At 59.7% G+C, this 20,576-nt stretch overlaps 1 protein-coding gene across 17 annotated transcripts in view; it reads right to left on the reverse strand.

Moving 5' to 3' along the window:
- Positions 1-20,576, reverse strand: part of ADGRB2 (adhesion G protein-coupled receptor B2) — a 108,101-nt gene that overhangs the window by 18,280 nt on the left and 69,245 nt on the right. For all 17 annotated transcript variants that reach the window (XM_043532340.1, XM_043532346.1, XM_043532344.1 and 14 more), the window contains 11 exons: positions 18,729-18,923; positions 18,097-18,165; positions 17,068-17,176; positions 16,689-16,835; positions 15,917-15,992; positions 14,202-14,304; positions 13,547-13,590; positions 8,717-8,843; positions 6,194-6,297; positions 3,793-3,895; positions 506-656 (listed from right to left, as the gene is read on the reverse strand). In XM_043532340.1, the coding sequence (XP_043388275.1) occupies positions 506-656; positions 3,793-3,895; positions 6,194-6,297; positions 8,717-8,843; positions 13,547-13,590; positions 14,202-14,304; positions 15,917-15,992; positions 16,689-16,835; positions 17,068-17,176; positions 18,097-18,165; positions 18,729-18,923 (1,228 nt within the window). The remainder of the gene's footprint in view (positions 1-505; positions 657-3,792; positions 3,896-6,193; positions 6,298-8,716; positions 8,844-13,546; positions 13,591-14,201; positions 14,305-15,916; positions 15,993-16,688; positions 16,836-17,067; positions 17,177-18,096; positions 18,166-18,728; positions 18,924-20,576) is intronic.

A 20,576-nucleotide genomic window follows, 5' to 3' on the forward strand; every position in this document is an offset into this window, starting at 1 on the left:
AGCGGAGCCGGGGGAAGATCTGCCCCTGCCTGTGTCTACAGACCCAGGGCACCAGCTGGACAGCAGACAGAGCATACAGTGACTGATGCACCAACAGGGGACCCCAAGCCACCCAGCAGTGATGGGGGGCTGGGATGTCCAGCACCAGCACATCTAGACGTGAAACAGCGCAGCGACCCACGGCGCCTCTGGGTTCAGTCTGCCCTGATGAGAGCGGGGCTCGTCGCACGGCTCAGGGGCTGGGGTGAGGGTCAGAGCAGGGACTCCTGGCTTCTATTCCCAGCTCTGCCACTGGATTTGCTGCGTAACCTTGGGCAAGTCACTGCCCTGCTCCGTGCCTCAGTTTCCCCACCTGTGAAATGGGAGTGATCATCCTTAGCTCACCCCAAGGCGGGGTCTGAGTGTGACCACCATTAACTCATGCGTGCAAGTTCTGACCACTAGACCCCGCCCCTTCCTTAAGCAGGACCCGCTGCTCGTGGGGAAAGCGAGCGAGGCCCCTTACCCCATCCCAGGCATAGGAAGCGCTTCCTGACCAGGCGTGTACGGATCCTGCCGATCACAGCCAGGTAGGACTGCCAGGCCTCGGTCAGCACCCAGCAGAAGGACGAGAGAAAGAAGAAATGCAGAAATGCAGCTGTCATGGTGCAGACACCCTGCAAGGAGAGAGAGATGGCAATCAACACAGGCGCACCGCATGGAGGTGTGGGGAGCTTGGCGCCTCTCAGGATCTGGCCCGAGTAGAGCGCTCGGGCTCCCCACACTCCCTGGCATTGTTAATAATGGGCCGGATTCCCCCAGAATTAGATGGCGTAAATCAGGAACAATTCCACTGAACCCAATGGGTAGGAGCGGTGTAAGCCAGAGGGGAGCCTAGCCCAGTGCTCTCATGGCTTGGATGCATCGCACACTCAAATCTCTGGTAACAGGTGTGACGCTGGCAGACCAGGTGCCAGCTCCTGGCAAGGTTCCCACGTCAAACACTGACAGCTACAGAGCTGGACTCCGTCTGGCTCACCTGTGTGTGTTAGCACGGCTCCAACAGGTCTGAGATTGTAAGAAAGCTTGTGAGTCGCTGCCTGAATTAACCCCACTTATAACATCCGTATCCCATACTGTACGGTAATATCTCAGCGGTTGTATTCTGAGACTCTGAGACTGTGTAAATCACCAGACAGGAGAGAGACATTAATTAGTGTGACATTAATTAGGCCGGTCTTCCCAAAAGGAGAGGTCCATGGATACCAGACGGACCACTGGGGGATGGTCCACCTGGAATTTCCCTGCCTACCCTCCACAAGAGAAAAAACGAGATTTCAGAGTAGCAGCCGTGTTAGTCTGTATCCACAAAAAGAACAGGAGGACTAGTGGCACCTTAGAGACTAACAAATTTATTTGAGCATAAGCTTTTGTGAGCTACAGCTCACTTCATCGGATGCATAGAATGGAACATATAGTAAGATATATATAGATATACATACAGATAAGTTAGAGGTTACCATACAAACTGTGAGAGGCTAATTAGTTAAGATGAGCTATTATCAGCAGGAGGCAAAAAAAAACCTTTTGTAGTGATAATCAAGATGGCCCATTTAGACAGTTGACAAGAAGGTGTGAGGATACTTAGCTTAAGGAAATAGACTCAATATGTGAAATGACCCATTTCAGAGTAGCAGCCGTGTTAGTCTGTATCCGTAAAAAGAAAAGGAGGACTTGTGGCACCTCAGAGACTAACAAATTTGTTAGTCACCTTATAGACTAACAGACGCATTGGAGCACGAGCTTTTGTGGGTGAATCCCCACTTGAAGTGGGGATTCACCCACGAAAGCTCATGCTCCAATACGTCTGTTAGTGTGTAAGGTGCCACAGGACTCTGCCGCTTTTACAGATCCAGACTAACACGGCGACCCCTCTGAAGCTTGAATAAATATGTGGACATATTGAATCTATTTCCTTAAGTAATGACAGGTTTCAGAGTAGCGGCCATGTTAGTCTGTATTCGCAAAAAGGAGGACTTGTGTAGAGACGAAGTGAGCTGTAGCTCACGAAAGCTTATGCTCAAATAAATCGGTTAGTCTCTAAGGTGCCACAAGTACTCCTGTTCTTATTGCCTTAAGCTAAGTATCCTCACACCTTCTTGTCAACTGTCTAAATGGGACATCTTGATTATCACTACAAAAGTTTTTTTTTCCTCCTGCTGATAATAGCTCATCTTAACTAATTAGCCTCTCACAGTTTGTATGGTAACTTCCAACTTATCTATATATCTTATTATATGTTCCATTCTATGCATCCGATGCAGTGGGCTGTAGCTCACGAAAGCTTATGCTCTAATAAATTTGTTCGTCTCTACGGTGCCACAAGTACTCCTGTTCTTTTCGCAAAAGAGATTGGTTGCCCTGCTCTCCTTTTCCTCCCCAGGAAGATGAGTCACGTGATTCCTCCCATCAGCTGAGTCTGCAGCTCAGGGCACATGGCAGGAGGGGGATAAAAACCCCAGACAAAAGGAACTTGGTCTCTCTGTGCTGCTTGGAATCTGGGGGCCAAATGTTTCTAGGCACACGCAAGAGATCCCCAGGGACTCAGCCTGGGTTAGCCCTAAGGGACGTGTAGAACATGCTCATGATAGAAGCTTTTATTGCCTTTTGAAACTTAAGATTGTAACTCATTTGTGTGTCTGTTTAACCTTGTCACTGCATCTTTGGTTTCCTTTTCCTAGCTCATAAATCTTTAGCTAGTTTATTACAGGACTGGCTACAAGCGTCTCTTTGGTGTGAGATCTGGGGTGCAACAAGGGTCCTGCTGCAGCTAGATCCCAGTCCTGGATGGGCATTGTGTTTACGGGGGGAGTGGATGGTGCATTCCTAATCCCTGTGGGCCACCTCTTTGGTGATATACCTGTAAACACACACCCGAGCATTCGGCAATAAGGGAGCACTGTGCCCCATCACTGTGGCAGTCCACCCTTTGAGTAGAGACCAGGGGCTGCTCTCTGGTCCCCATCGCTGCAGTGTCTGAGACCCTCATGGATTTATCCTCACACCCCTTGTGCAGGGAAGGATTATCCCCATTTGGGGAAACTGCGGCACAAAGAAGGGCAGAGATTCAGCCAAGATCCCACAGCAAACCAATGGCAGAACTGGGGACAAAAACCAGTTCCTCTGAGTCCCAAACCAGGGAATCATCCACAAGACCAGCAAATCCAACCCTCTCTGAGGGACAGCACAAGTTCAGCATTTGAGGGGTTAATCCCCTGGCACCTAGGCTGGGTTTGCCCAGTGTGAAATCCACTGGACGTGACAAAGCCACCATGAGATATCAATCCCACACTGACTTAATCCAAATCCCATCTGCCTCTCCAGCCAGCGAGGGAATCCGGGGAGAGAACGCGCGGTCCTGGGGCCCAAGCCACGCCACAGAGATGGTATCTTGCTGTGACCATCAGCACACAAATGTTTCAGCACAGTCCTTCCTTACTGCAGGCAGGGCCAACACACAGTGCTGGGACACACACTAGGATGCAGGTGCACGCTGCAAAGCAATTCAGAACAGGGGACTGTTCAGCAGGATGCATCGATTTAAAGGCCACATCCTGCCATTCCAGGCTGCTCTGCCCACAGCTCTCTGGCTGCAAGGCCACAGGGAAACGTCCACCAGGTGCCTGTCTCTCTCCCGCTCCCCTTGCCCTCTGCAAGGAACACGGCATGCCCTCACCAGGTGCCCAGCCGGGCAATGCCCCTTGGCAGCTGTAATGGGGCAGAAGCCAAGGAAGCCCTAGGCCAGACTCTCACCTTGCTGAGCATATGGGACTGGCCCACCAGGATCAGCACATTGGAAGCCAGGATGGAGACGCAGAAATTCAGCAGGATGATGGAGCGCTCCGATTTGATGAACCTGCAGGGAGGGCAGAGGGAGGCAGATTGAAGGGGTCGTGGGGCTGGGCCCCTTGCAAACATTCTGGCCTGGTTTCTCTCTAGACCTAAGGTGGAGAATGCAGGAGATGCTATGACGCAATAGACTAATGGCCTAATCAGTCTGGTAGCCCGTCTCCAACAGTGGCCAATGGGGATACGTTAGAGGGCAGCACAGACCTTCACATAGTGCGTGGAGTGTATTGGCAGGCAGGGACTCCGTCCTGACCACCCCATCCCCACTGGGGATCAATTTATGCCCTGAAGCATGAGGATGGAGAGTTTATTTTATCCTAGGGAGTGTGACTCCAGGGGCTACCCCAATCATATAACAAACACCCACACTGGGATGAAACACCTGCACTTCCACAGCACCTGGGGAACACACCATGCTACACAAACGTGAACCAATTAGGCCTTCCCACATCCCTGCGAGGTATGTGAGGGTAGGTCTCTGCTGCAAAGCGAAGGTATGACTCCAGCCCAGGCAGGCATACCTGTGCCAGCTTTAATCTAGCTGGTACCTAGGGTCCCTGGCGGGCTTGTGCTCTAGTTGCCAGCCTGTGCCACCACATCTACACTGCTACTGATATCCATGCTAGGTAGATTACAGCGAACATGGGTATGCCTACCCTCGCTACCATCACAACTTCACTTTGCAGTATAGACGTACCCTTAGGGACACAGGGAAGGCTTCACCTCTGGCGGAACTACAGCCCCTTCTGAAGCGGAACGTGGCAGCCGTGTGAGGGTGCCCACCAACACAGCTCAGAGGCGATTTAGGGAAGCAGCCGATAAAATTTCCCTGAACTGAGATGTAAAAACGTTAAATACTAATTTCAGCTCTTTGACTTAATAGCATCCAGCAGCAGAGAGTCCCACAGGTGAATGATCCATCACAAGGGGAAGAAACCAATTCCTCTCCCCCCCCCCATTTCAGATGTGTCTGAGCCCTTTTACTTTCAATTCCAGGACAGAGCAGCGAGCCCCACAGATCTTCTCTGTGCCGGGCGTCGTTTGTTGATAAACCTCCACCCTAACTGTCTCTTCCTCTCCTCCTTCGCAGACCGAGGTGATCCTCCTGCAGACACTTCCGTGCATGCTTCCTTGTGCACCCAGGTGGCCCCATCACATTCCCTAGCAGGGGTGTGTGTGTGTGTGGAAGGGACTGCAGGATTGGGAGCTAACCTGCCCTAGGTGGAGCTTGCAAAGCTGACGAAGGGGTTTGGACTCCTGGTTCCCATTGCAGTGAACGGCATCAGCACTGAAAGCCTCATGCCTGTACAGCTCCTAGCACAACGGGGCCCCGAGCCCTGCCCGAGGTTGTTAGGTGCCTGTTCATTAACAGCCCTCTGACTCTCTCCTCGGGTGGACCCTCCCCCCGCATCGCCGATGCATCCAGCCTGGGGATCTCAGACCTTTTCATGCCTCGGCAGCAAGGGAGGGCCTGATTCTGCTGTCCCTCTTGCTGGTGTAAATCGGGAGTGACTCCGCTGAGCGGCACTGATGCAAGTGAGGCAGGATCAGGCCTTGCAGAGCCCTCCTGTCTGTGCCTCGTGCTTGTGACAGAATAGCAGCTCCAGCAGGGCACTACCATGCCCACCATTGTCTTTCATGTGCTAAGAGCTTTGTTCTTTTCCTGGAACAATACATTCAATCACGCAGTGGCTAAGCTAGTGCTCTTTCCCTCCCCACCCCCTACTCCCGACGTCTCTTCCTCCCTCTGCTCTCTCGGCACACGCTTCCCGGCTGCCCAACCCTCACCTCTTCCCCTCCCGTTGCATCCTTCCTGCCAACGTGGCCTCTCCCCCACTGCGCCCGCTGCGCAGGGCCCTGCTCGAGGAGCACTGCCCTGGTCCTTGCTGGCACCCATCTCTGGGCCTTGTTCTGTTTCTGCTCAGTCCCTTGTGAGCCAAGAGGGCAAGGACGGGCCCCCCGTTCATAGGGCACCATGACGTTCTCTCTATTATCGCCCATCTCCTTTCCACTTGAGCTGGCCCCTCGGCCGATTTGACCGTCTCCCCCAGGATGCCCGGGGCGATGCTCGGCTCCACGTCCCGGCAGGTTATAGCTGACTCGGCTACTGTAGAAAACCTTGACACAAGCTCGGAGACTGACACTGCTTCAGTGCCCCCAGCCCAGCCGGCTTCCACCAAACAAAAAGCTGTCAACCGTTCCCCCCAGCCACCCAGTGGCTGTCCCCTCCTGCTGGCAATGCCCCGGCCTCTGGGCTGGTGCGGAAGAGCAGAGGGAGAAGGGTCCGGGGATGGGGCCGACCTACCTCCAGAAGGTGGCATAGATCACCAGCAGGGTCAGCAGGGCCATACAGGAGACAGCGCAGCCGATCATGAGCGGGACGGAGGGAGTGCCTGAGGGGTCCATGGCCTGCCCGGGAGGAGAGAGGGAGAGAGGTGCTGAAAACGGGGAGGGGGGAGGTGTCCCGCCGGAGCCAGGCTCAGAGGCTGGAAGGAGGGAGCACCCCTGACAACAAGGGGTGGAGCTGCCCAGCCTGGGGGGGAAGGATGGGTTCGTTGCTGCCACACAGTCTCAGCGCTGCCCCAGGGCTGTATCACTCGCACACAGCCAGTGTCCCTGGGGTCCCAGAGGCTGCTCCCTCCCCACCCCAATCCCGGGAAAGCCCAATGTGCCCATCACACACCTGAAAAGCTCCTCCCCCAGTGAGTGGGGCAGAGCCCAAGGCCCACAGCACCAGGCCTCTCTGCCCACCGCCCCCCAGCCCCAGGGGCCCACCGGCCTCCCGCACGCTGGGGCTTCGGGGAGGGGGGCTTGACCGCAGCCTCTGGGCTGCCCAGGCGCGTTCCTGGGGGCACCTCTCCATCGCCCTGCCAACCGGGCACGCTCCCAGAATACCAATGGCCCGGCGCGGCCGCAGGGAGCTGGGTGGCGCTCGGCTTCGGGGGGGGGGAGGGAGACCGCCCCGTCTGTGAGCGCTGGAGGGGGGAGCGGGCCTCCCAGACATGAGGCAAGATGGCTCAGTTCACATCCCCTCCCGCCCCTCCCCTCCTCACACGTTACCGCCTGGAAGACCTGCTAATGAGCCTTATAAATCCCACTAGGCAGCCTGCCTGTGACTGCTGCAGAGCTCCGATCTCACCACACGCTGCAGTGCGGGGGGGCTCCGAGGGGAGACCAGAGGAGTGGGGGGGAGGGAAGCGTGGGGCACTTCCCCACTCGCTGCACAGCTGCCCCTGTGCCAAGGGGGTCTATTCATGGGGGGTGGGGGGAGGCTGGGCTTTGCATGACGGGAAACCTCCACGCAGCTGGGCATGGGACCCCTTCACCATAGGTGGCCCCCCTCTCGCTACGGCCCTCACCACCGCCGGCCTCTCCGCAGCGACAGGGCAATGCCCCTTGGTGTGAATTCCAGTGCCCCGGTGTCCTGTCCCGCCCCTGGGCTCGCGCCTCTGTGCCAGGGCTCACGCTCAGCCGGCAAGGCAAAGGAGAGAGTCCAACGTTCGGGGCCTCAGACTGAGAGACAGCACCTGGCTCTAGGGCTAGCAAAGCCATCGGAGCAGAAGCACGGCCCAACAGTGGTGGGCTGATCCAGACCCACCACTGCCACAGGACCGGGACCCATAAAGCATCCCCCACCCTGTACCCACAGCCCCAGGGGAGGACAGGGACACAATGCCCTGTCTCCCCACCCCGTACCCACAACCCCAGAGGAGTTCAGGGCCAAAATGCCCCCCACCTCCCGCACACCCATAATCCTGGGGGAGGACAGAGACACAATGCCCTGCCCCCACCCCCGTACCCATAACCCCAGGGAGGACAGGGACACAATGCCCTGCCCTCTACCCTTTATCCACAACCCTAGGGGAGTTCAAGGCCAAAATGCCCTGCTCTGCCCTCCTGCCCCCCGTACCCATAACCCCAGGGGACGACAGGGCCAAAATGCCCTGCCCCCACTACCATTTGCCCATTACCCTAGAAGACAGGGCCAGAATGCACCCCTCTCCCAGCCCCTGCACCCACAACCCTGGGGGGAGGCTGAGCCGCAGCAGGTGCCCTTTGTTGGTGCCACCCCCACCCGCCCCCAGTAGGTTCCTGGGTGCCACCCAGCTTGGGCCCATCGCTCTCAGCACAGGATAAAGCGGTGCGGGCTGGGGACAGGCGGGGGCCTCCGAGGAGCACCGAGCCCGGGCCCAGATTCTCCGCCAGCTCCTGGAGCAGGGAGAGAGCCAGAGCCGGGGAATGTGAGAACAGCAGCGGGAGAGAAGGGAACAGGAAAGCTTCAGCAGAGGAGAGGCAGCGGGATGGCACAGGGGGTATCCCGGGGGGCCCAGCACAAGCAGCAGCTGTCCCCTTCCCAAGCTCTTCCCTCACGCACGATTCCAGCCTGTCACGAGGAACGGGGGACCCCCCATCTTATCCCGTCTCCAGCCAGAGCATCAGCTCTCCCCAGAGCCTCCCGCAGGCCCTGGCAGACAGCACCGCCCCCTCCTCCCCACTCCAGCATCAAAAAGCCACCACCATCCTCCCACTGGGGTGGGGATGGCTGGTGGAGTTTGTGCACGTCCCAGCCGCACTCTCCAAGCAGGGAGGGGTTATTGTTACAGAGCCCCAGAGATCCGCGCTGGGTCCCACCTCCCAGCATGGCACTGTCCCTGCGATGCTTCGGGACCACCCCCTACGATCAGACCTCCCTCCGCACACAACCCAGCTGGCGTTCCCGACCCTGCAATCCCACCCGGCTCCGGCTGCCGGTTCCCGTTCAGCCCAGGCCCCGCGCCAGCCGAAGACAAGAAGGGAAATTTGAGGGCACTGGGCTGGCGTCACCTACCAGGTCCTTGGGCAGCTGGGCAAGCACGGCGTAGGTGGACAGGTGGCTACACAGGCATTTGGTGTGAGCCGGGAGGGTCTCCAGCGTTTGGCAGCTCTCAGTGTCCCAGTTTCCAGAGCCAGCATCCCTGATTAATGGAATGGGAGAGCAGGAGAGAGAGTGATTTAAAATGATCAAACACACAGAGCGCCCCCAGCCCCTCGGCTCCTGTGCCGACTTAACCCTTCGCTGGCGCTGCCCACCCGACGGCCGCATTGGGTCCTGCGGGGGGGGTGTGTGTGTGTCTGAGCGGCACCAGGGCACTGTCTGGGCGGCTGCTTTCGCTCCTGACCCAGATGCTGGGGCAAAATCCTGCCCTTCCCCCCTCCTTGCCCCGGGCTGCGCTGACGAAAGCCAGCTCAGCTCCATCCCCCTCCCGCTCTTCCCCGCCCCCCCAGATGCTGATCCCTGGGGGGGCTGAACACAGCACACAGGTCTGATTTAATCTGAAAGCTCAGGTTGCTGGCTGGGGTCGGGGGTTAAACTCCAGCGAGGAAGGGAGGGGAGCCCTGTCCCAGGAAGGGTGGATGGAGGCCAGCCAGGGGTCAGAGCCAGCTCTCACCCCTGGGCTCTTCCATACCCCACCTGGCTTTGGGCTTTTTTTTGTTCAACCCACACGTATTGAAAGTTAACGAGAACAGAGGGGAATTAAATGAGCCAGGCCAGGATCCAGGCACCTGAGCCCTGAGTGACACCGCCCAGGAGGGGGAGCACCCGTGCAACAAGGCATTACAGCGTGTGTGTGGGCAACTGCACACGGAACAGCACACCTGCGAGGCTGCGCACGCGTGTGATACAGGGCATGATTCCCTGCACGCTCACGGACACGTGGCTGACTGCATGTAAGGTCAGAGGTGTGCGCATAAAGGTATGCAAAGCTGCCACTCCCAGCCAGCTGGGGACACCCCTCCGCCCCCGATCAGCCTGGAGTTCACCCCTGAAAATCCCAACTGTGGCCTGAGCAACGCTCGCCCATTCTGGTTACCTTAACCAACGGTAGAGCTGGCCCTGCCCCCCCACCATGGGCCGGGGGCTCCCGGCATTAACTGAAGCGGGTGGGGCACCCTGTGCTGAGTCAGCCAGCCACCGATGCAGCCAGCTGGGAGATGCCTCTTCACCCCCACTTCGGCTCCCTCTCTCCCCCGCCCCCTGCACTTGCTCTGCTGTTTGGAAAGGAAATGGGAGGGAATGGAGCCAGCTGTACCAGGCCCTTTCCCCGCTGTCTGGGTCTAGGAGCCTGCCCGCCCTACCCACGTTCCTGCCCTGCGTGTGTTGCCGGTGCCAGTCACGGGCTCAGGAGCGCTGGCGCGATTGCGGGGGGTGGGGGGGGAGGCTGTTTCTGGCAGATACATTTTGAACGTACCCACCTTCCTGCAAACCCTACTCTGCCGGGAGGGGCCATTCCACAGGGTCTCCTGCTGACCGGGACACGCCTTGGTGCCCCGGCAGAAATGTGCGATAGCATCAACTTTGAAACACAGGACACCAAGGGCCCGCGGGCCCATGTGTCGGGTGGGTGTGCGAAGCCCTGCATCTGGGCGTGCGAAACCAGCAGTGCGGGGCACCGTGAGCCCAACGCCACCGGTGCCCAGGGCTGGAGCCCCCAGGCTCACCCTGTCCCAATGGCTGCACCCCATTCCCTAACAGGGATGAGCATTTACAGCCCAGGACCCACGGCTGGCGTTTGCGGAGGTGCCAGGTGCCTGCAGTGCCCGTTGGCTTCTGCTGGCATGCCGGGTGCCCAGCTCCTCTGGGGACCAGCCTCTGTGGCAGCAGGCATCATGGACAGGCCCTGGGCCCCACTGCCCCTCACGCTGCAGAGTACACAGCACTGCCACGCGGTAACGGGGGGTTCAGGGCTGGGGGAGCTGAATTCAGAGCTACCCAGGGCTGCTGGTTTAAGAGGCACCCGGGCGCCAAGCGCTACCGTGGCAATGGCTGGGGAAGATTTTACCCTCCTCCAGGCAGGCATCCCCGCCTGGAAGCCTGCAGCAACGGGCCCCTCATTACTGCTACCGGAAGGGACTGCAGGCAGCCGGAGCTGTGGGATCTCCCTGCAGCTAGGGCAGGTTCTGGGCCTTGGTGCCCCTTCTGAGCTGGTGCCAAGGCTCCTGCCCCACTGACTGCCCAGCCCCCCGCCACATCAAGGGGTTGGCAATTACCCACTCCGGGCATTAGAGAGCCCTTCCTGGGTGTTCACTAGCGAAGGTGCCGGCCCATCACTTCAGAGATGCCAGCGATACCTGCTCCTTGCGATGGAGCGCGAGCCGTGGCTGCTGCGACTTGCCAAGGCCGACAGCGTTGCAGCGAGGTTGCTTTGGCAACCCGAAGGGAGGCTGCAGGGCCGGGAGGCTGCACTTGGCTAGATCCAGAGTTAGCGAGGGCCAGAAGGGACCCCCGGGATCATCCCGCCCGACCCCCTGCCACGCAGGCCACCGAACTCCCCTCAGGGGCAGAAAAGGGCAGACAATAACGAGGTGCTAAGGCCAGGAGCAACTGCCCCCCCTTGGCACGGCCCCACTGGCCCCCAGCCCAGGCAGCACTGCCATCAGAGTGCACGGCCAGGACCAATGGAGGCCGCTGGCTCCCCCACCCCGTCTCCCCCATGCCACGGCGATCTGCCCCACTTTATCGCTCTCCCTCCCGAGCGCCGCCCGGCCCTGGCTCTCTGCTCCAGCCCATCGCTAACAAACTGCGTCTGGCAAGCTGCAGGCACCAATCTCCGGCTGCAAGCAGGCGCTAATCAATACTGGTGTTAGCAAAATTAACCCATGGCCACAGGGGGCTTGGCCTCGTTCCAGTCTCCTCGCCCTTTAAATGTGGACGTGACTGCCCGGCCAGGACAGGGAGAGGAGCCCGTTTGATCTCGCCTTGCTGTATAATAACCCGGGCGCCAAGGATAACAAGATGGGGAGCTTTGCTCGGGGCTCTGCCCGGGATAACAGGGGAGGTTTCAGCTTGGGGGAGCGCACAGCACCACACAGGGCCCCCCACATCTGGCTCGCTGGCTCCCTCCAGCCAATGGCCAGTCCCCTCCTGTCATAAACCTACAGCTAAGGGTAGCATAAAATCCCTCCTTTACCTGTAAAGGGTGAAGAAGCTCAGATAACCTGGTTGGCACCTGACCAAAAGGACCAATAAAGGGAGAAGATACTTTCAAATTTGTGGGGGAAGGTTCTTCTTTGAGTTCTCTCCGGAGACAAAGAGAGAGACCAAGCAAGTAATCTAACTCCTACTGAATGATACATCTAAACTTACAGAAATAGTAAGTAATAGCAAGGAAATGTGTTAGAGTATCTTTTGTTTTAGCTTGTGAATTTTCCCTGTGCTAGAGGGAGGGTTATCACTGTTTTTTGTAACTTTAAAGTTTTGCCTAGAGGGGAATCCTCTGTGTTTGGAATCTGATTACCCTGTAAAGGTACCTTCCATCCTGATTTTACAGAGGTGCTTCTTTTACTTTTTTTCTTTATAATAAAGTTTTCTTTTTAAGAATCTGATTGGGGTTTTTAGTGTCCTAAAAACCCAAGGGTCTGGTCTGTGCTCACCTGGTTTACGTATTTGGTTGGTAGATTATTTTCAAGCTTCCCCAGGAAAGGGGGTGAAGGGGTTTGGGGGGATATTTTAGGGAAACAGGAATTCCAAGTGGTCCTTTTCCTGAATCTTTGTCTAACTTACTTGGTGGTGGTGGCAGTACCCATCCAAGGACAAGACAGGATTTGTGCCTTGGGGAAGTTTTTAACCTAAGCTGGTAGAAATAAGCTTAGAGGGTCTTTCATGCGGGTCCCCATATCTGTACCCCAGAGTTCAGAGTGGGGAGGGAACCCTGACATCCCCAAACGCCAATGAGGTTGGGGTGGGGAAGGCACCAGAGCAGTGGAGGGATTTACACGCCGTTAACCCTCCAAGCGTGGGGGTCCCCTTCTCATCCTCCTCTCCTCCTGCCAAGAAACCACAGGCTCGCCTGGCTCACCCACGACCTCCCTCACACAGTCCCTGGTCCTGTCCAGTCAACCTGCCTCTCTGTACGGGGCTCGGCAGCCAAGGTGGGTGGGTAGTGCCTGTGGGGCGCCTGGGGGCCCTGGCAGCGTGTGGCGCAGGGGGGTCGGGGAAGGTTTGCAGCAGCAGGGGGGCTGGGAGCCTGCCCTCTCCACGTCACCCGCCGTTTCCTGTCGATTGCGTGCGGCCCGGCTGACACTGCAGGGAGTGGAGGAGGCTGGCTCTCACCACCCCGGATGTGCGTCCATCTCCCGCGTTCTGCGGCGGGAGGACGGTGTGTAGTGAACTCCCTGCAGAGAGCCCGGCCTCCGGCACCGAGCCCTCAGCTACCCAGGAAAGGCAGGTGGGTGCCAGCTCCTGACCCTGCAGGGGACCAGGCTCAGGTCCTGGTGCAAGGGCCTGCCAGGGGCTGGAGAGCAGAGGGGCTGCACCATGGGCAGCAAGGGGCCAGCAAACCACAGGGGCCACGCTGACACAGCCCAGGGCAGGCTGGCATACAGCCCAGCCAGCAGCTGCTGGAGGGGAAGCAACAGCCAGTGCCACTGCTCTCCGTCCCCTGCTGGCTGCAAGGGTGGGCAGGCTCCTGTCTCCAGGCAAAGGGTGCTGCCATGGGGCAGCCCAGGGACAGGGAGGGCAGCACACGGGGCCCAGTGCACCTGTTCCATAGGCCCCAGCTCTGGCTCCAGCGAGCGGCAGGCTCTCCTCCACGGCACAGAGCCAGCCCTCCCCCTTTGAGACCCCGCCGCCATCCAGGGAGCCCCCCGAGAGACAGGCCAGGCCCAGAGCTGCACTCACGCTTTGGAGTAGTCCCAGGTGACGCACTGTGGGTGCGAGGTGCCCTGCAGACAGACAGAGCTGGGTTAGCGGAGACCCGGGGCTGGGACAGGGATGCCCCTTCTCTCCCCGCCCCCACTCTCACCTGCCCCTCTCTGGCTCCGGCCATGACGGGCGGGAGGCGCTCTCCGATCTGAGCAGGGCCTGCTGCCCCCGCTAGCCTCATGACTACTTGCCCGCCACAGCACAGGCCCCTAGAGAGTGGCACAAGGGAGGGCACCAGCAGAGGCCGCGGCGTCTGGTGTCACAGCAGCATTGAAGCCAGGCAGACTGGTAACACGTGGCCATGGAGACGTCCTCCGCAGGCCCAGCTAGGGCAAGCGGCAGCCGCTCCGGCCTGCGCCCCACTCGCCCAAGGTCGAGCCAGCCTCTGTGGGTGGGGACTGAGGGGCACCGAGGACTGGAATAGCCGGTGGTATGGGTCTGGATGGCAGAGCACTTGCACGGCTGTGAGGAGGGGCGGGCACACAGGACTGGGACAGCAGGAAGGCTGTGGGTGGAGCAGGTGCCCACAATAGCAGGGCATGCAGGGGTGGGCGTCGGGTGAACATTTCTCTCCCCTCACGATGGGGCCCGGCGGACGGCTGAGACCCCCCTCGGAATGCACAGCGCTTACATTGAGCATGTGGGACAGCTCCACTGAGATCAGGGGCTCCGTGGGCTTGGTCAGCGGGCGGACGGTCACGGTGAGCACTCGGGACGTGACGGCCAAGGGGCTCCTGTGGAGACGAGGGAACAGGCTGGAGCCAGGACACAGTGCAGGGCGGTACAGGTGTCAGGACAGGGCTCTCTGGGGGCTGGAACGTCCTGCTGTTGGTCACATGCGTGTGTGCGTGAGCGTGTGTGCACACAGCGTTACAGGACTGTCTTTGTCCAGACAACACCACATTGTATGATCTGAGTATCTCATAGATATTTAGGTCAGAAGGGACCATTATGATCATCTAGTCTGAGCTCCGGCACAACGCAGGCCACAGAATTTCACCCACCACTCCTACAAAAAAACCTCACACCTATATCTGTGCTATTGAAGTCGTCTCCTTACACACGGGATGTATAAATGGTAAGTAGCGAAGGGACCTGACCTCTGGCGTAAGCCAGGCCATGGGACTACCCTGACTTTAATTCCTGTTTGATCTAGACCGTACGTTTTAGAAAAACTTCCCAGCTTGATTTAAAAATTGCCAAGGATGGAGAATCCACCACCAGCCTGGGTAAGTCGTTAATTACCCTCACTGCTTTCCAGCCGGAATTTGTCTCGCTTCAGCTTCCAGCCATTGGACCTTGTTGGATCTTTGTCTGCTAGACTGAAGGGCCCATTATCAAATTTCAGCTCCCCGTGGAGGTACCTCCAGACTGCGACTGAGTCGCCCATTCCCATTCTCGGGGTTAGGCTAAACAGGTCAAGCTCCGGGACCCCAGCCCTCTAAAGCACGTTTCCCAATCCGCTCACCATGCCGCCGCATATACACCACTGGGTTTGGTTTTCCTTGTAGCTGGGCATTGTGTATGAATGTACGACTCCTTGATCGTGCACCTGTGTGTGTGTGTGTGTGTGGATACACACACCCCTTCTGTATGTAGGGGTGGAGGGTGTGCACAGGTGCAGTTTTGTTTGTGCATGGGTGAAGTGCGTGTGTATATACACACACGCACGTGCCCATGAGCGCATACAGCCCTCTCGGCTGCCCCACATTTCAGTCCTGAATTTTCCCCTTCCCACACAAACTGCTGCTTCTCTCTCTTTCTCCTTCCTGTTTTCGGCTACTGACAACAGACGCAGGTTGGAGGAACCCTTGTCTGAGTGGCACTGGCTCCCCGCCTTGCATCTCTTGTACAGCAGCCGGCTAAGACATGGGCTGCGGGAAGGCACTGCCTGGGGATGCTAAGTTACAGAAACCCAGACAGGTGCCTGCTCTCATCTGCGGCCCCCTCGCACCTCCAGCGCCCCCTCCTCTAGGAACCAAAGCCTCTGCCCACATATGGCGCCATCTGTGCTGTCTTGTACCCTCCCCCAGCCGATTCCCCCAGCCCCAATAGGGTCCACCCTCTCCCTTACCCGCACTTGATCCTGAATCCAGGAACTAGATCTGCCCAGGGCTCGATTCTTCCCCCTAGCCCCTCTCCCCACACACTCTCAGGACATGCAGCAATAATTCCAGCAGGGTCACAGATCAGGGCCCATGGCTGTGGATCGCCCCCCTGCAGGGCCCAGCCTTGTCTCACCCCCCATGGCTCCATTTCAAGGTAACGAGTGACTCGGGGCCCCACCATCCCCTGCCCCATTTGGAAGCCCTGGTTACTGTCCCTACGCCCCAGCCACCCACCCACCTGGGAGGAGGTAAGATGAGCCCCAGCGTGCGGTACAGGATGGCCCCGATCACGAAGTACGACGACTCGTCCATTTCTGCAGAGAGATGGGAAGGGGACAGAGCCACGGTGAAGAGGGGTCAGCACCCGTCCCTGGGGTCCGGCTCCTCCCATGCCCCCAGCCTGGGGATGGGGACCCAGCTGGCCCTCCTGGAAAGGGCTGCAAGTCGTTACATGCCCCCCTCTTCCAATGTGCACCCTTCCTCATAGCCTGGGAATGCAGACAGGCCCCTTCCCCTGCCCTCCGGCAGTTGGAGGTGGCTCCATCCAGAGGAAGAGGTTACAGTGGGGGACTTCTGGGTTCTACTCCCTCCCTGCTGTGTCTTGCTAAGGTACGTTGCTGAATGGCTCCATGCCTCTCTTTCTCCACCTGTAAAAGGGGGTTAATGGTGCTGACCTGCAGCAGTGAAGTGCTGGTAAGGGGAAGGGCTTTTAGCAGCCATCCCCAGCTCCCGCCCCAGCACACGCCAGTCCAGCCATGTCTGTGTCCCAGGGTGCACTTGGCTACCCAGCCTGCCTCTCTTCCAGGGCCCACACATGAACAAGGACACCTGCATCATGCACATGGGGCTGCAGACAAACATATGCATTTGCAAACCTGCATGCAAACACAGACCTCACCCCTGTGCACACACAAACCTACACACACGTAATCACATGGGAACAAACACACAGACACGCACACACAGCAGCCCCTGCTGCTCTCCTCCCGGGGGCCCCGGCCCCGCCTTACCAGAGGAGGAGAGGCTCAGCACCGACTTGGGGATGAAGAGCTTGTCCTCCGAGTGGCGGGCCCAGTCCTTCATGCCCCGGCGCCCCTTCATGGGGAAGTTGATGTCGCTGGAGACGGCCGAGACGGGCTCTCTCTGGATGCTGATCACTGCCAGGGCGGGGACAGGGAGAAAGGGTCACCTCCAGCTCACGCCTGCCTGGGCACATTGGCCAAGCTCAGGATGCCCCAGCGCCCCTGCCCACGGGCCTCCTGACACCTCCACGCCCCCAGGCTCCCAGCCTCTCTGCTGCTGCACTGCCCAGCGCTGCACTGGCCTGGACCCCTCATGCCCCCCTCAGAATAAAGCAGCCCCAGGCCCCGCCCCAGCCTGGCCACTCACCCAGGTTGTCGGTAACCACGAGGGAGCTCTGGAAGGCCTTCAGCGCGTCCCCCACCAGGTGGATGAAATCTTCCACCACCTTCATGAGGTGCACGGAGCCGGGGGACACCTGCGGGCACAGAGAGGGGGAGAGGCTACCGCAGGGGCCCAGGTATGGCGGGGAGGGAGGGTAGCTCCTTGCCACTTGCCCCCACTGACAGGGAATGGGACCTGGACGGTTCCAAAGGGTCCCCCCAAATCATCCCCCCCAAATCATCCAAAGGGTCCCCCCAAATCATCCGCAGGGGACACCCCAACTTCCCAGAGCGTGGGGGAAGGGGGAGAACAGGAGCTAGTGCTGATCCAGGCCATGCTTAGCTTTAGGGGAAGGGGGGGTGCTGTGGGGAGGGGGTTCCCTGCCCAGGCAACGGCCCCAGCGCTTTCATCCAGAGCCACCTCCCCCTCAGCCGTGCCAGAAACTGCCCCCCACAGCTCCAGTGCGCCCCGGTCACTCCGACCGCCCAGGAGGCTCCAGCCATCCACAGGCAGGGAGCTGGGCTCCCCCAATTCCACGGGGCCACCAAGTTGATACTGGCAGAGCCAGCCTACTCCCCCCCCTCCGTACAGCTATTCAGAGACCCTGGCCCATGGGCTTCCCCTCCCCGCCAAAGCCTGGACCCCTGCATAGATATGCCCACAGCTCCCCCTCAGCCTGCCCCACCTCCCCAGGGCACCTCAAGCCAGAGACCCCTCCCCACAGGCAGCCGCCAGCCCAATACCTCCCACAGCCATAGATGAGGCCCCAGAAAAGCTCCCAGACCAGGTACCCTGTAGACAGGGCTGAAGCCATCTGCTGACGGGGGCTCCTCCTCGCCCCTCTAGCCTGGGCAGGGCACTGGAAGGGCAGCCCCACAAGCTAGGCTGGCAGCATTGCACCATGCCGCCCCCTGCTCTGTCGAGAGCCTGTCACAGCCACAGTCGCACTGCGCCGGCCAAGCGCCTGCCTCCCTGGCCGGCTGGCACCCGTCCCTGAGCACCTGCTGGGCTCACCTGCTGGGCGTCCTCCCACTTGTCTCTGTTCTCCGAGTCCACCATGTAGCTGACCACCTGGAAGAAGCGCTGCAGGGAGTGGAGGAGAGGAGAGGGGGCGTGAGGGGGTGGCTCTGCGACGCACGGGGGCATGGGACAGGGGGCTTCCCCTGGGCACGTCCGGGAGCCTCGAAATTCCACTGCCCTGAGAGTACCCGCACCTGCACGTCCAGGCAGCCCTGTCACCCACACCCCCAGACAGGACCCCCCAGCTCCACCTGGGATTCTTCCTGGCCCACCTTGGTTGCTCCCAGCCGAGGGTCACCAACTCCCCCCACCCTCCCGGTGGATGCCGAGCATCTACACCAGCTCCCCCCTCACCAGCTCGGATCCAGGCCACCTTTGGCTGCTGCTTGTCAGCCAGGCAGCGCCAGCCTGGGAACGGGGGACCCCAATGCACAGAAACCACAGAGCCAGACACAAAAGGGGTCATGCCAAGACACTAGGGGTGAGCCCCCCACAACAATGCCAGACAGAGGGCAGGGAAAGGCAGCCAGCAAAGAGCCCACGTTGGCCTTTCCATGGTGGCCCGGCCTCCCGCATGGGACCTGGGCCGGGCCCCCGGCTCTTCGCAGGGGCTGGCCGGGTGGTACCTGCACGTCGTCAGAGGAGGGGATGTAGGTGGCCCTCTTGAAGGTGTCGGTGACGTTGCGCAGGATCTCCACCGAGAAGAGCAGGTCCCCGCTGTAGTACGTCCTGCGGGCCATCAGCTCCAGCAGGCTGCGCACCACCTGCGACATGCCCTCGCCCGCCAGCATGCGCTGCCCCTTGGCCAGGTGCTCCCGCAGCTTTCCATGCAGAGGGACAGAGATGGGGGAGGGGGAGATTACCCAGCAGCAGGGGGTTCCCCAGGTCCCTCTCCCAACCCACGCTGAGGCAGCAGCCGGACAGGATTTCTCTCTGGGAATATCCCAGGAGCCACCATTGCAGGGCCCGGGAAGGAAGGTGCCATACCCAAGCCAACCCCTCTCCAGGCCCCACACCGCAGCCCCTGAGCCCCTGTGGCCCCCCAAAGGTGGGCGTGGGGCCAGTGGATTAGAGTAGGGGTCAAGGAAATCAGGAACATTGGGTCCTAGTCCAGCTTCTCCATTGAGTCACTGTTCAGGGTGAGTCACACCCCTAACCTGTGCCTCAGTTTCCCCATATGTCAAATGGGGATAACGCTAATCAAGGCAGCTCCTTGACCTGCCTCATCAGAGCGCTTGGCCTTGCCAGGGAATGGGACAGACAGCGAGAATGGGGAAGATGGCAACACAGAGGGATAATTAGCATCAGCCCCCTCCTCCAACCCGGGGTGGGCGGGGGAGGGAGCCAGGGGCAAGGACATTAATTAGGTTCCATTGCAATGAAATATTCATGCAAAGCAGCAATTTGGCTGGCGGGAGTCAGGGGCTGCTTGGCTGCTCTGTACTGGGGGAGCTTTTGTCTGCCAATCCCGAGGGCCAGCCGGTTTCTGAGCGCACCCTCTCTGGGAAGGGGGAGGGGGAGGGATTGGACGTGGAGGCAGGCTGGCTTTGCAGGTGCTCCCCTCTCTCCCTTTAACAAGGCATACGGTGAGGACGAAACGGGCATGGGCGGGTCCAATGTGCGTGGCAAAGCCATGCAAGGCCAGGAGATCAGAGCCCACTGCGACGGGCATGCCTGCGAGGTCTGCCTGGCGAGCCCGGCGTCCTGCCCAGCCAGCAGGATCGCGGCCAGACTGGAGTCGTGGGTCAGTCTCCGTGGCCTTGAGCTGCAATGGCTCCTTGGGCAGCTTGTGGGGCTGGGGAGGGAAGGGGGCAGACAGCAGCGATCCAGGGGCTGGAGGGACTGATGAGGAGGGTCAGGTCACAGGGGATGGAGATGGCTGGGGCGCGGGGCTCCCAAGGATGGAGTGGGGCTCAAGGGCTGGGAGAACTGGAAGCCAAGGGAGGAAGGACAGATCCGACGGTGCAACAGCGGCCCCAGCCCAGGGACCTATCGGCCCAGCGGGAACCCCGTGGCCAAGGACTCTGGCCCGGGGGGATCGACCCAGGGGACGGGGCTGACCCTGGGGAGGAGGAATGAGGCACCTTCTCCTGCAGCAACGACTGCAGCAATCCCCACCTTTGGAGAACGCCAGATCAAAGCCGCCCCCCGACCAGCCACTTCAAACCACGGCCCAGGCACCCGAACCCACTGCAAGCTCTGGGAGCCCCCAACCGGCCAAGAAACAAGAGCCCCCGCAAGGAAATGGCCCCTGCAGTCAGGTGGCTGCCGGCACAGGGCACATGGGGCAACGCGGGGGGCGCTCAGCAGAGGTGCCGGGGCCGGCACTGGGCCCCGAGCGGGCAGGGCGGGGGGGAGGGGGCTGGCTGGGAGGCTCGCTCTGTCCCTGTGCAAGGGAGGCTCAAAGCAACGCCGCCGGCAGTGCCAAGGCCGTCCCGGCACGGCGCCGGCGAGAGAGGAGGGGGGAGAGAGCG

Source organism: Chelonia mydas, chromosome 19 (assembly GCF_015237465.2).
Source record: "Chelonia mydas isolate rCheMyd1 chromosome 19, rCheMyd1.pri.v2, whole genome shotgun sequence".
NCBI lineage: Eukaryota > Metazoa > Chordata > Testudines > Cheloniidae > Chelonia > Chelonia mydas.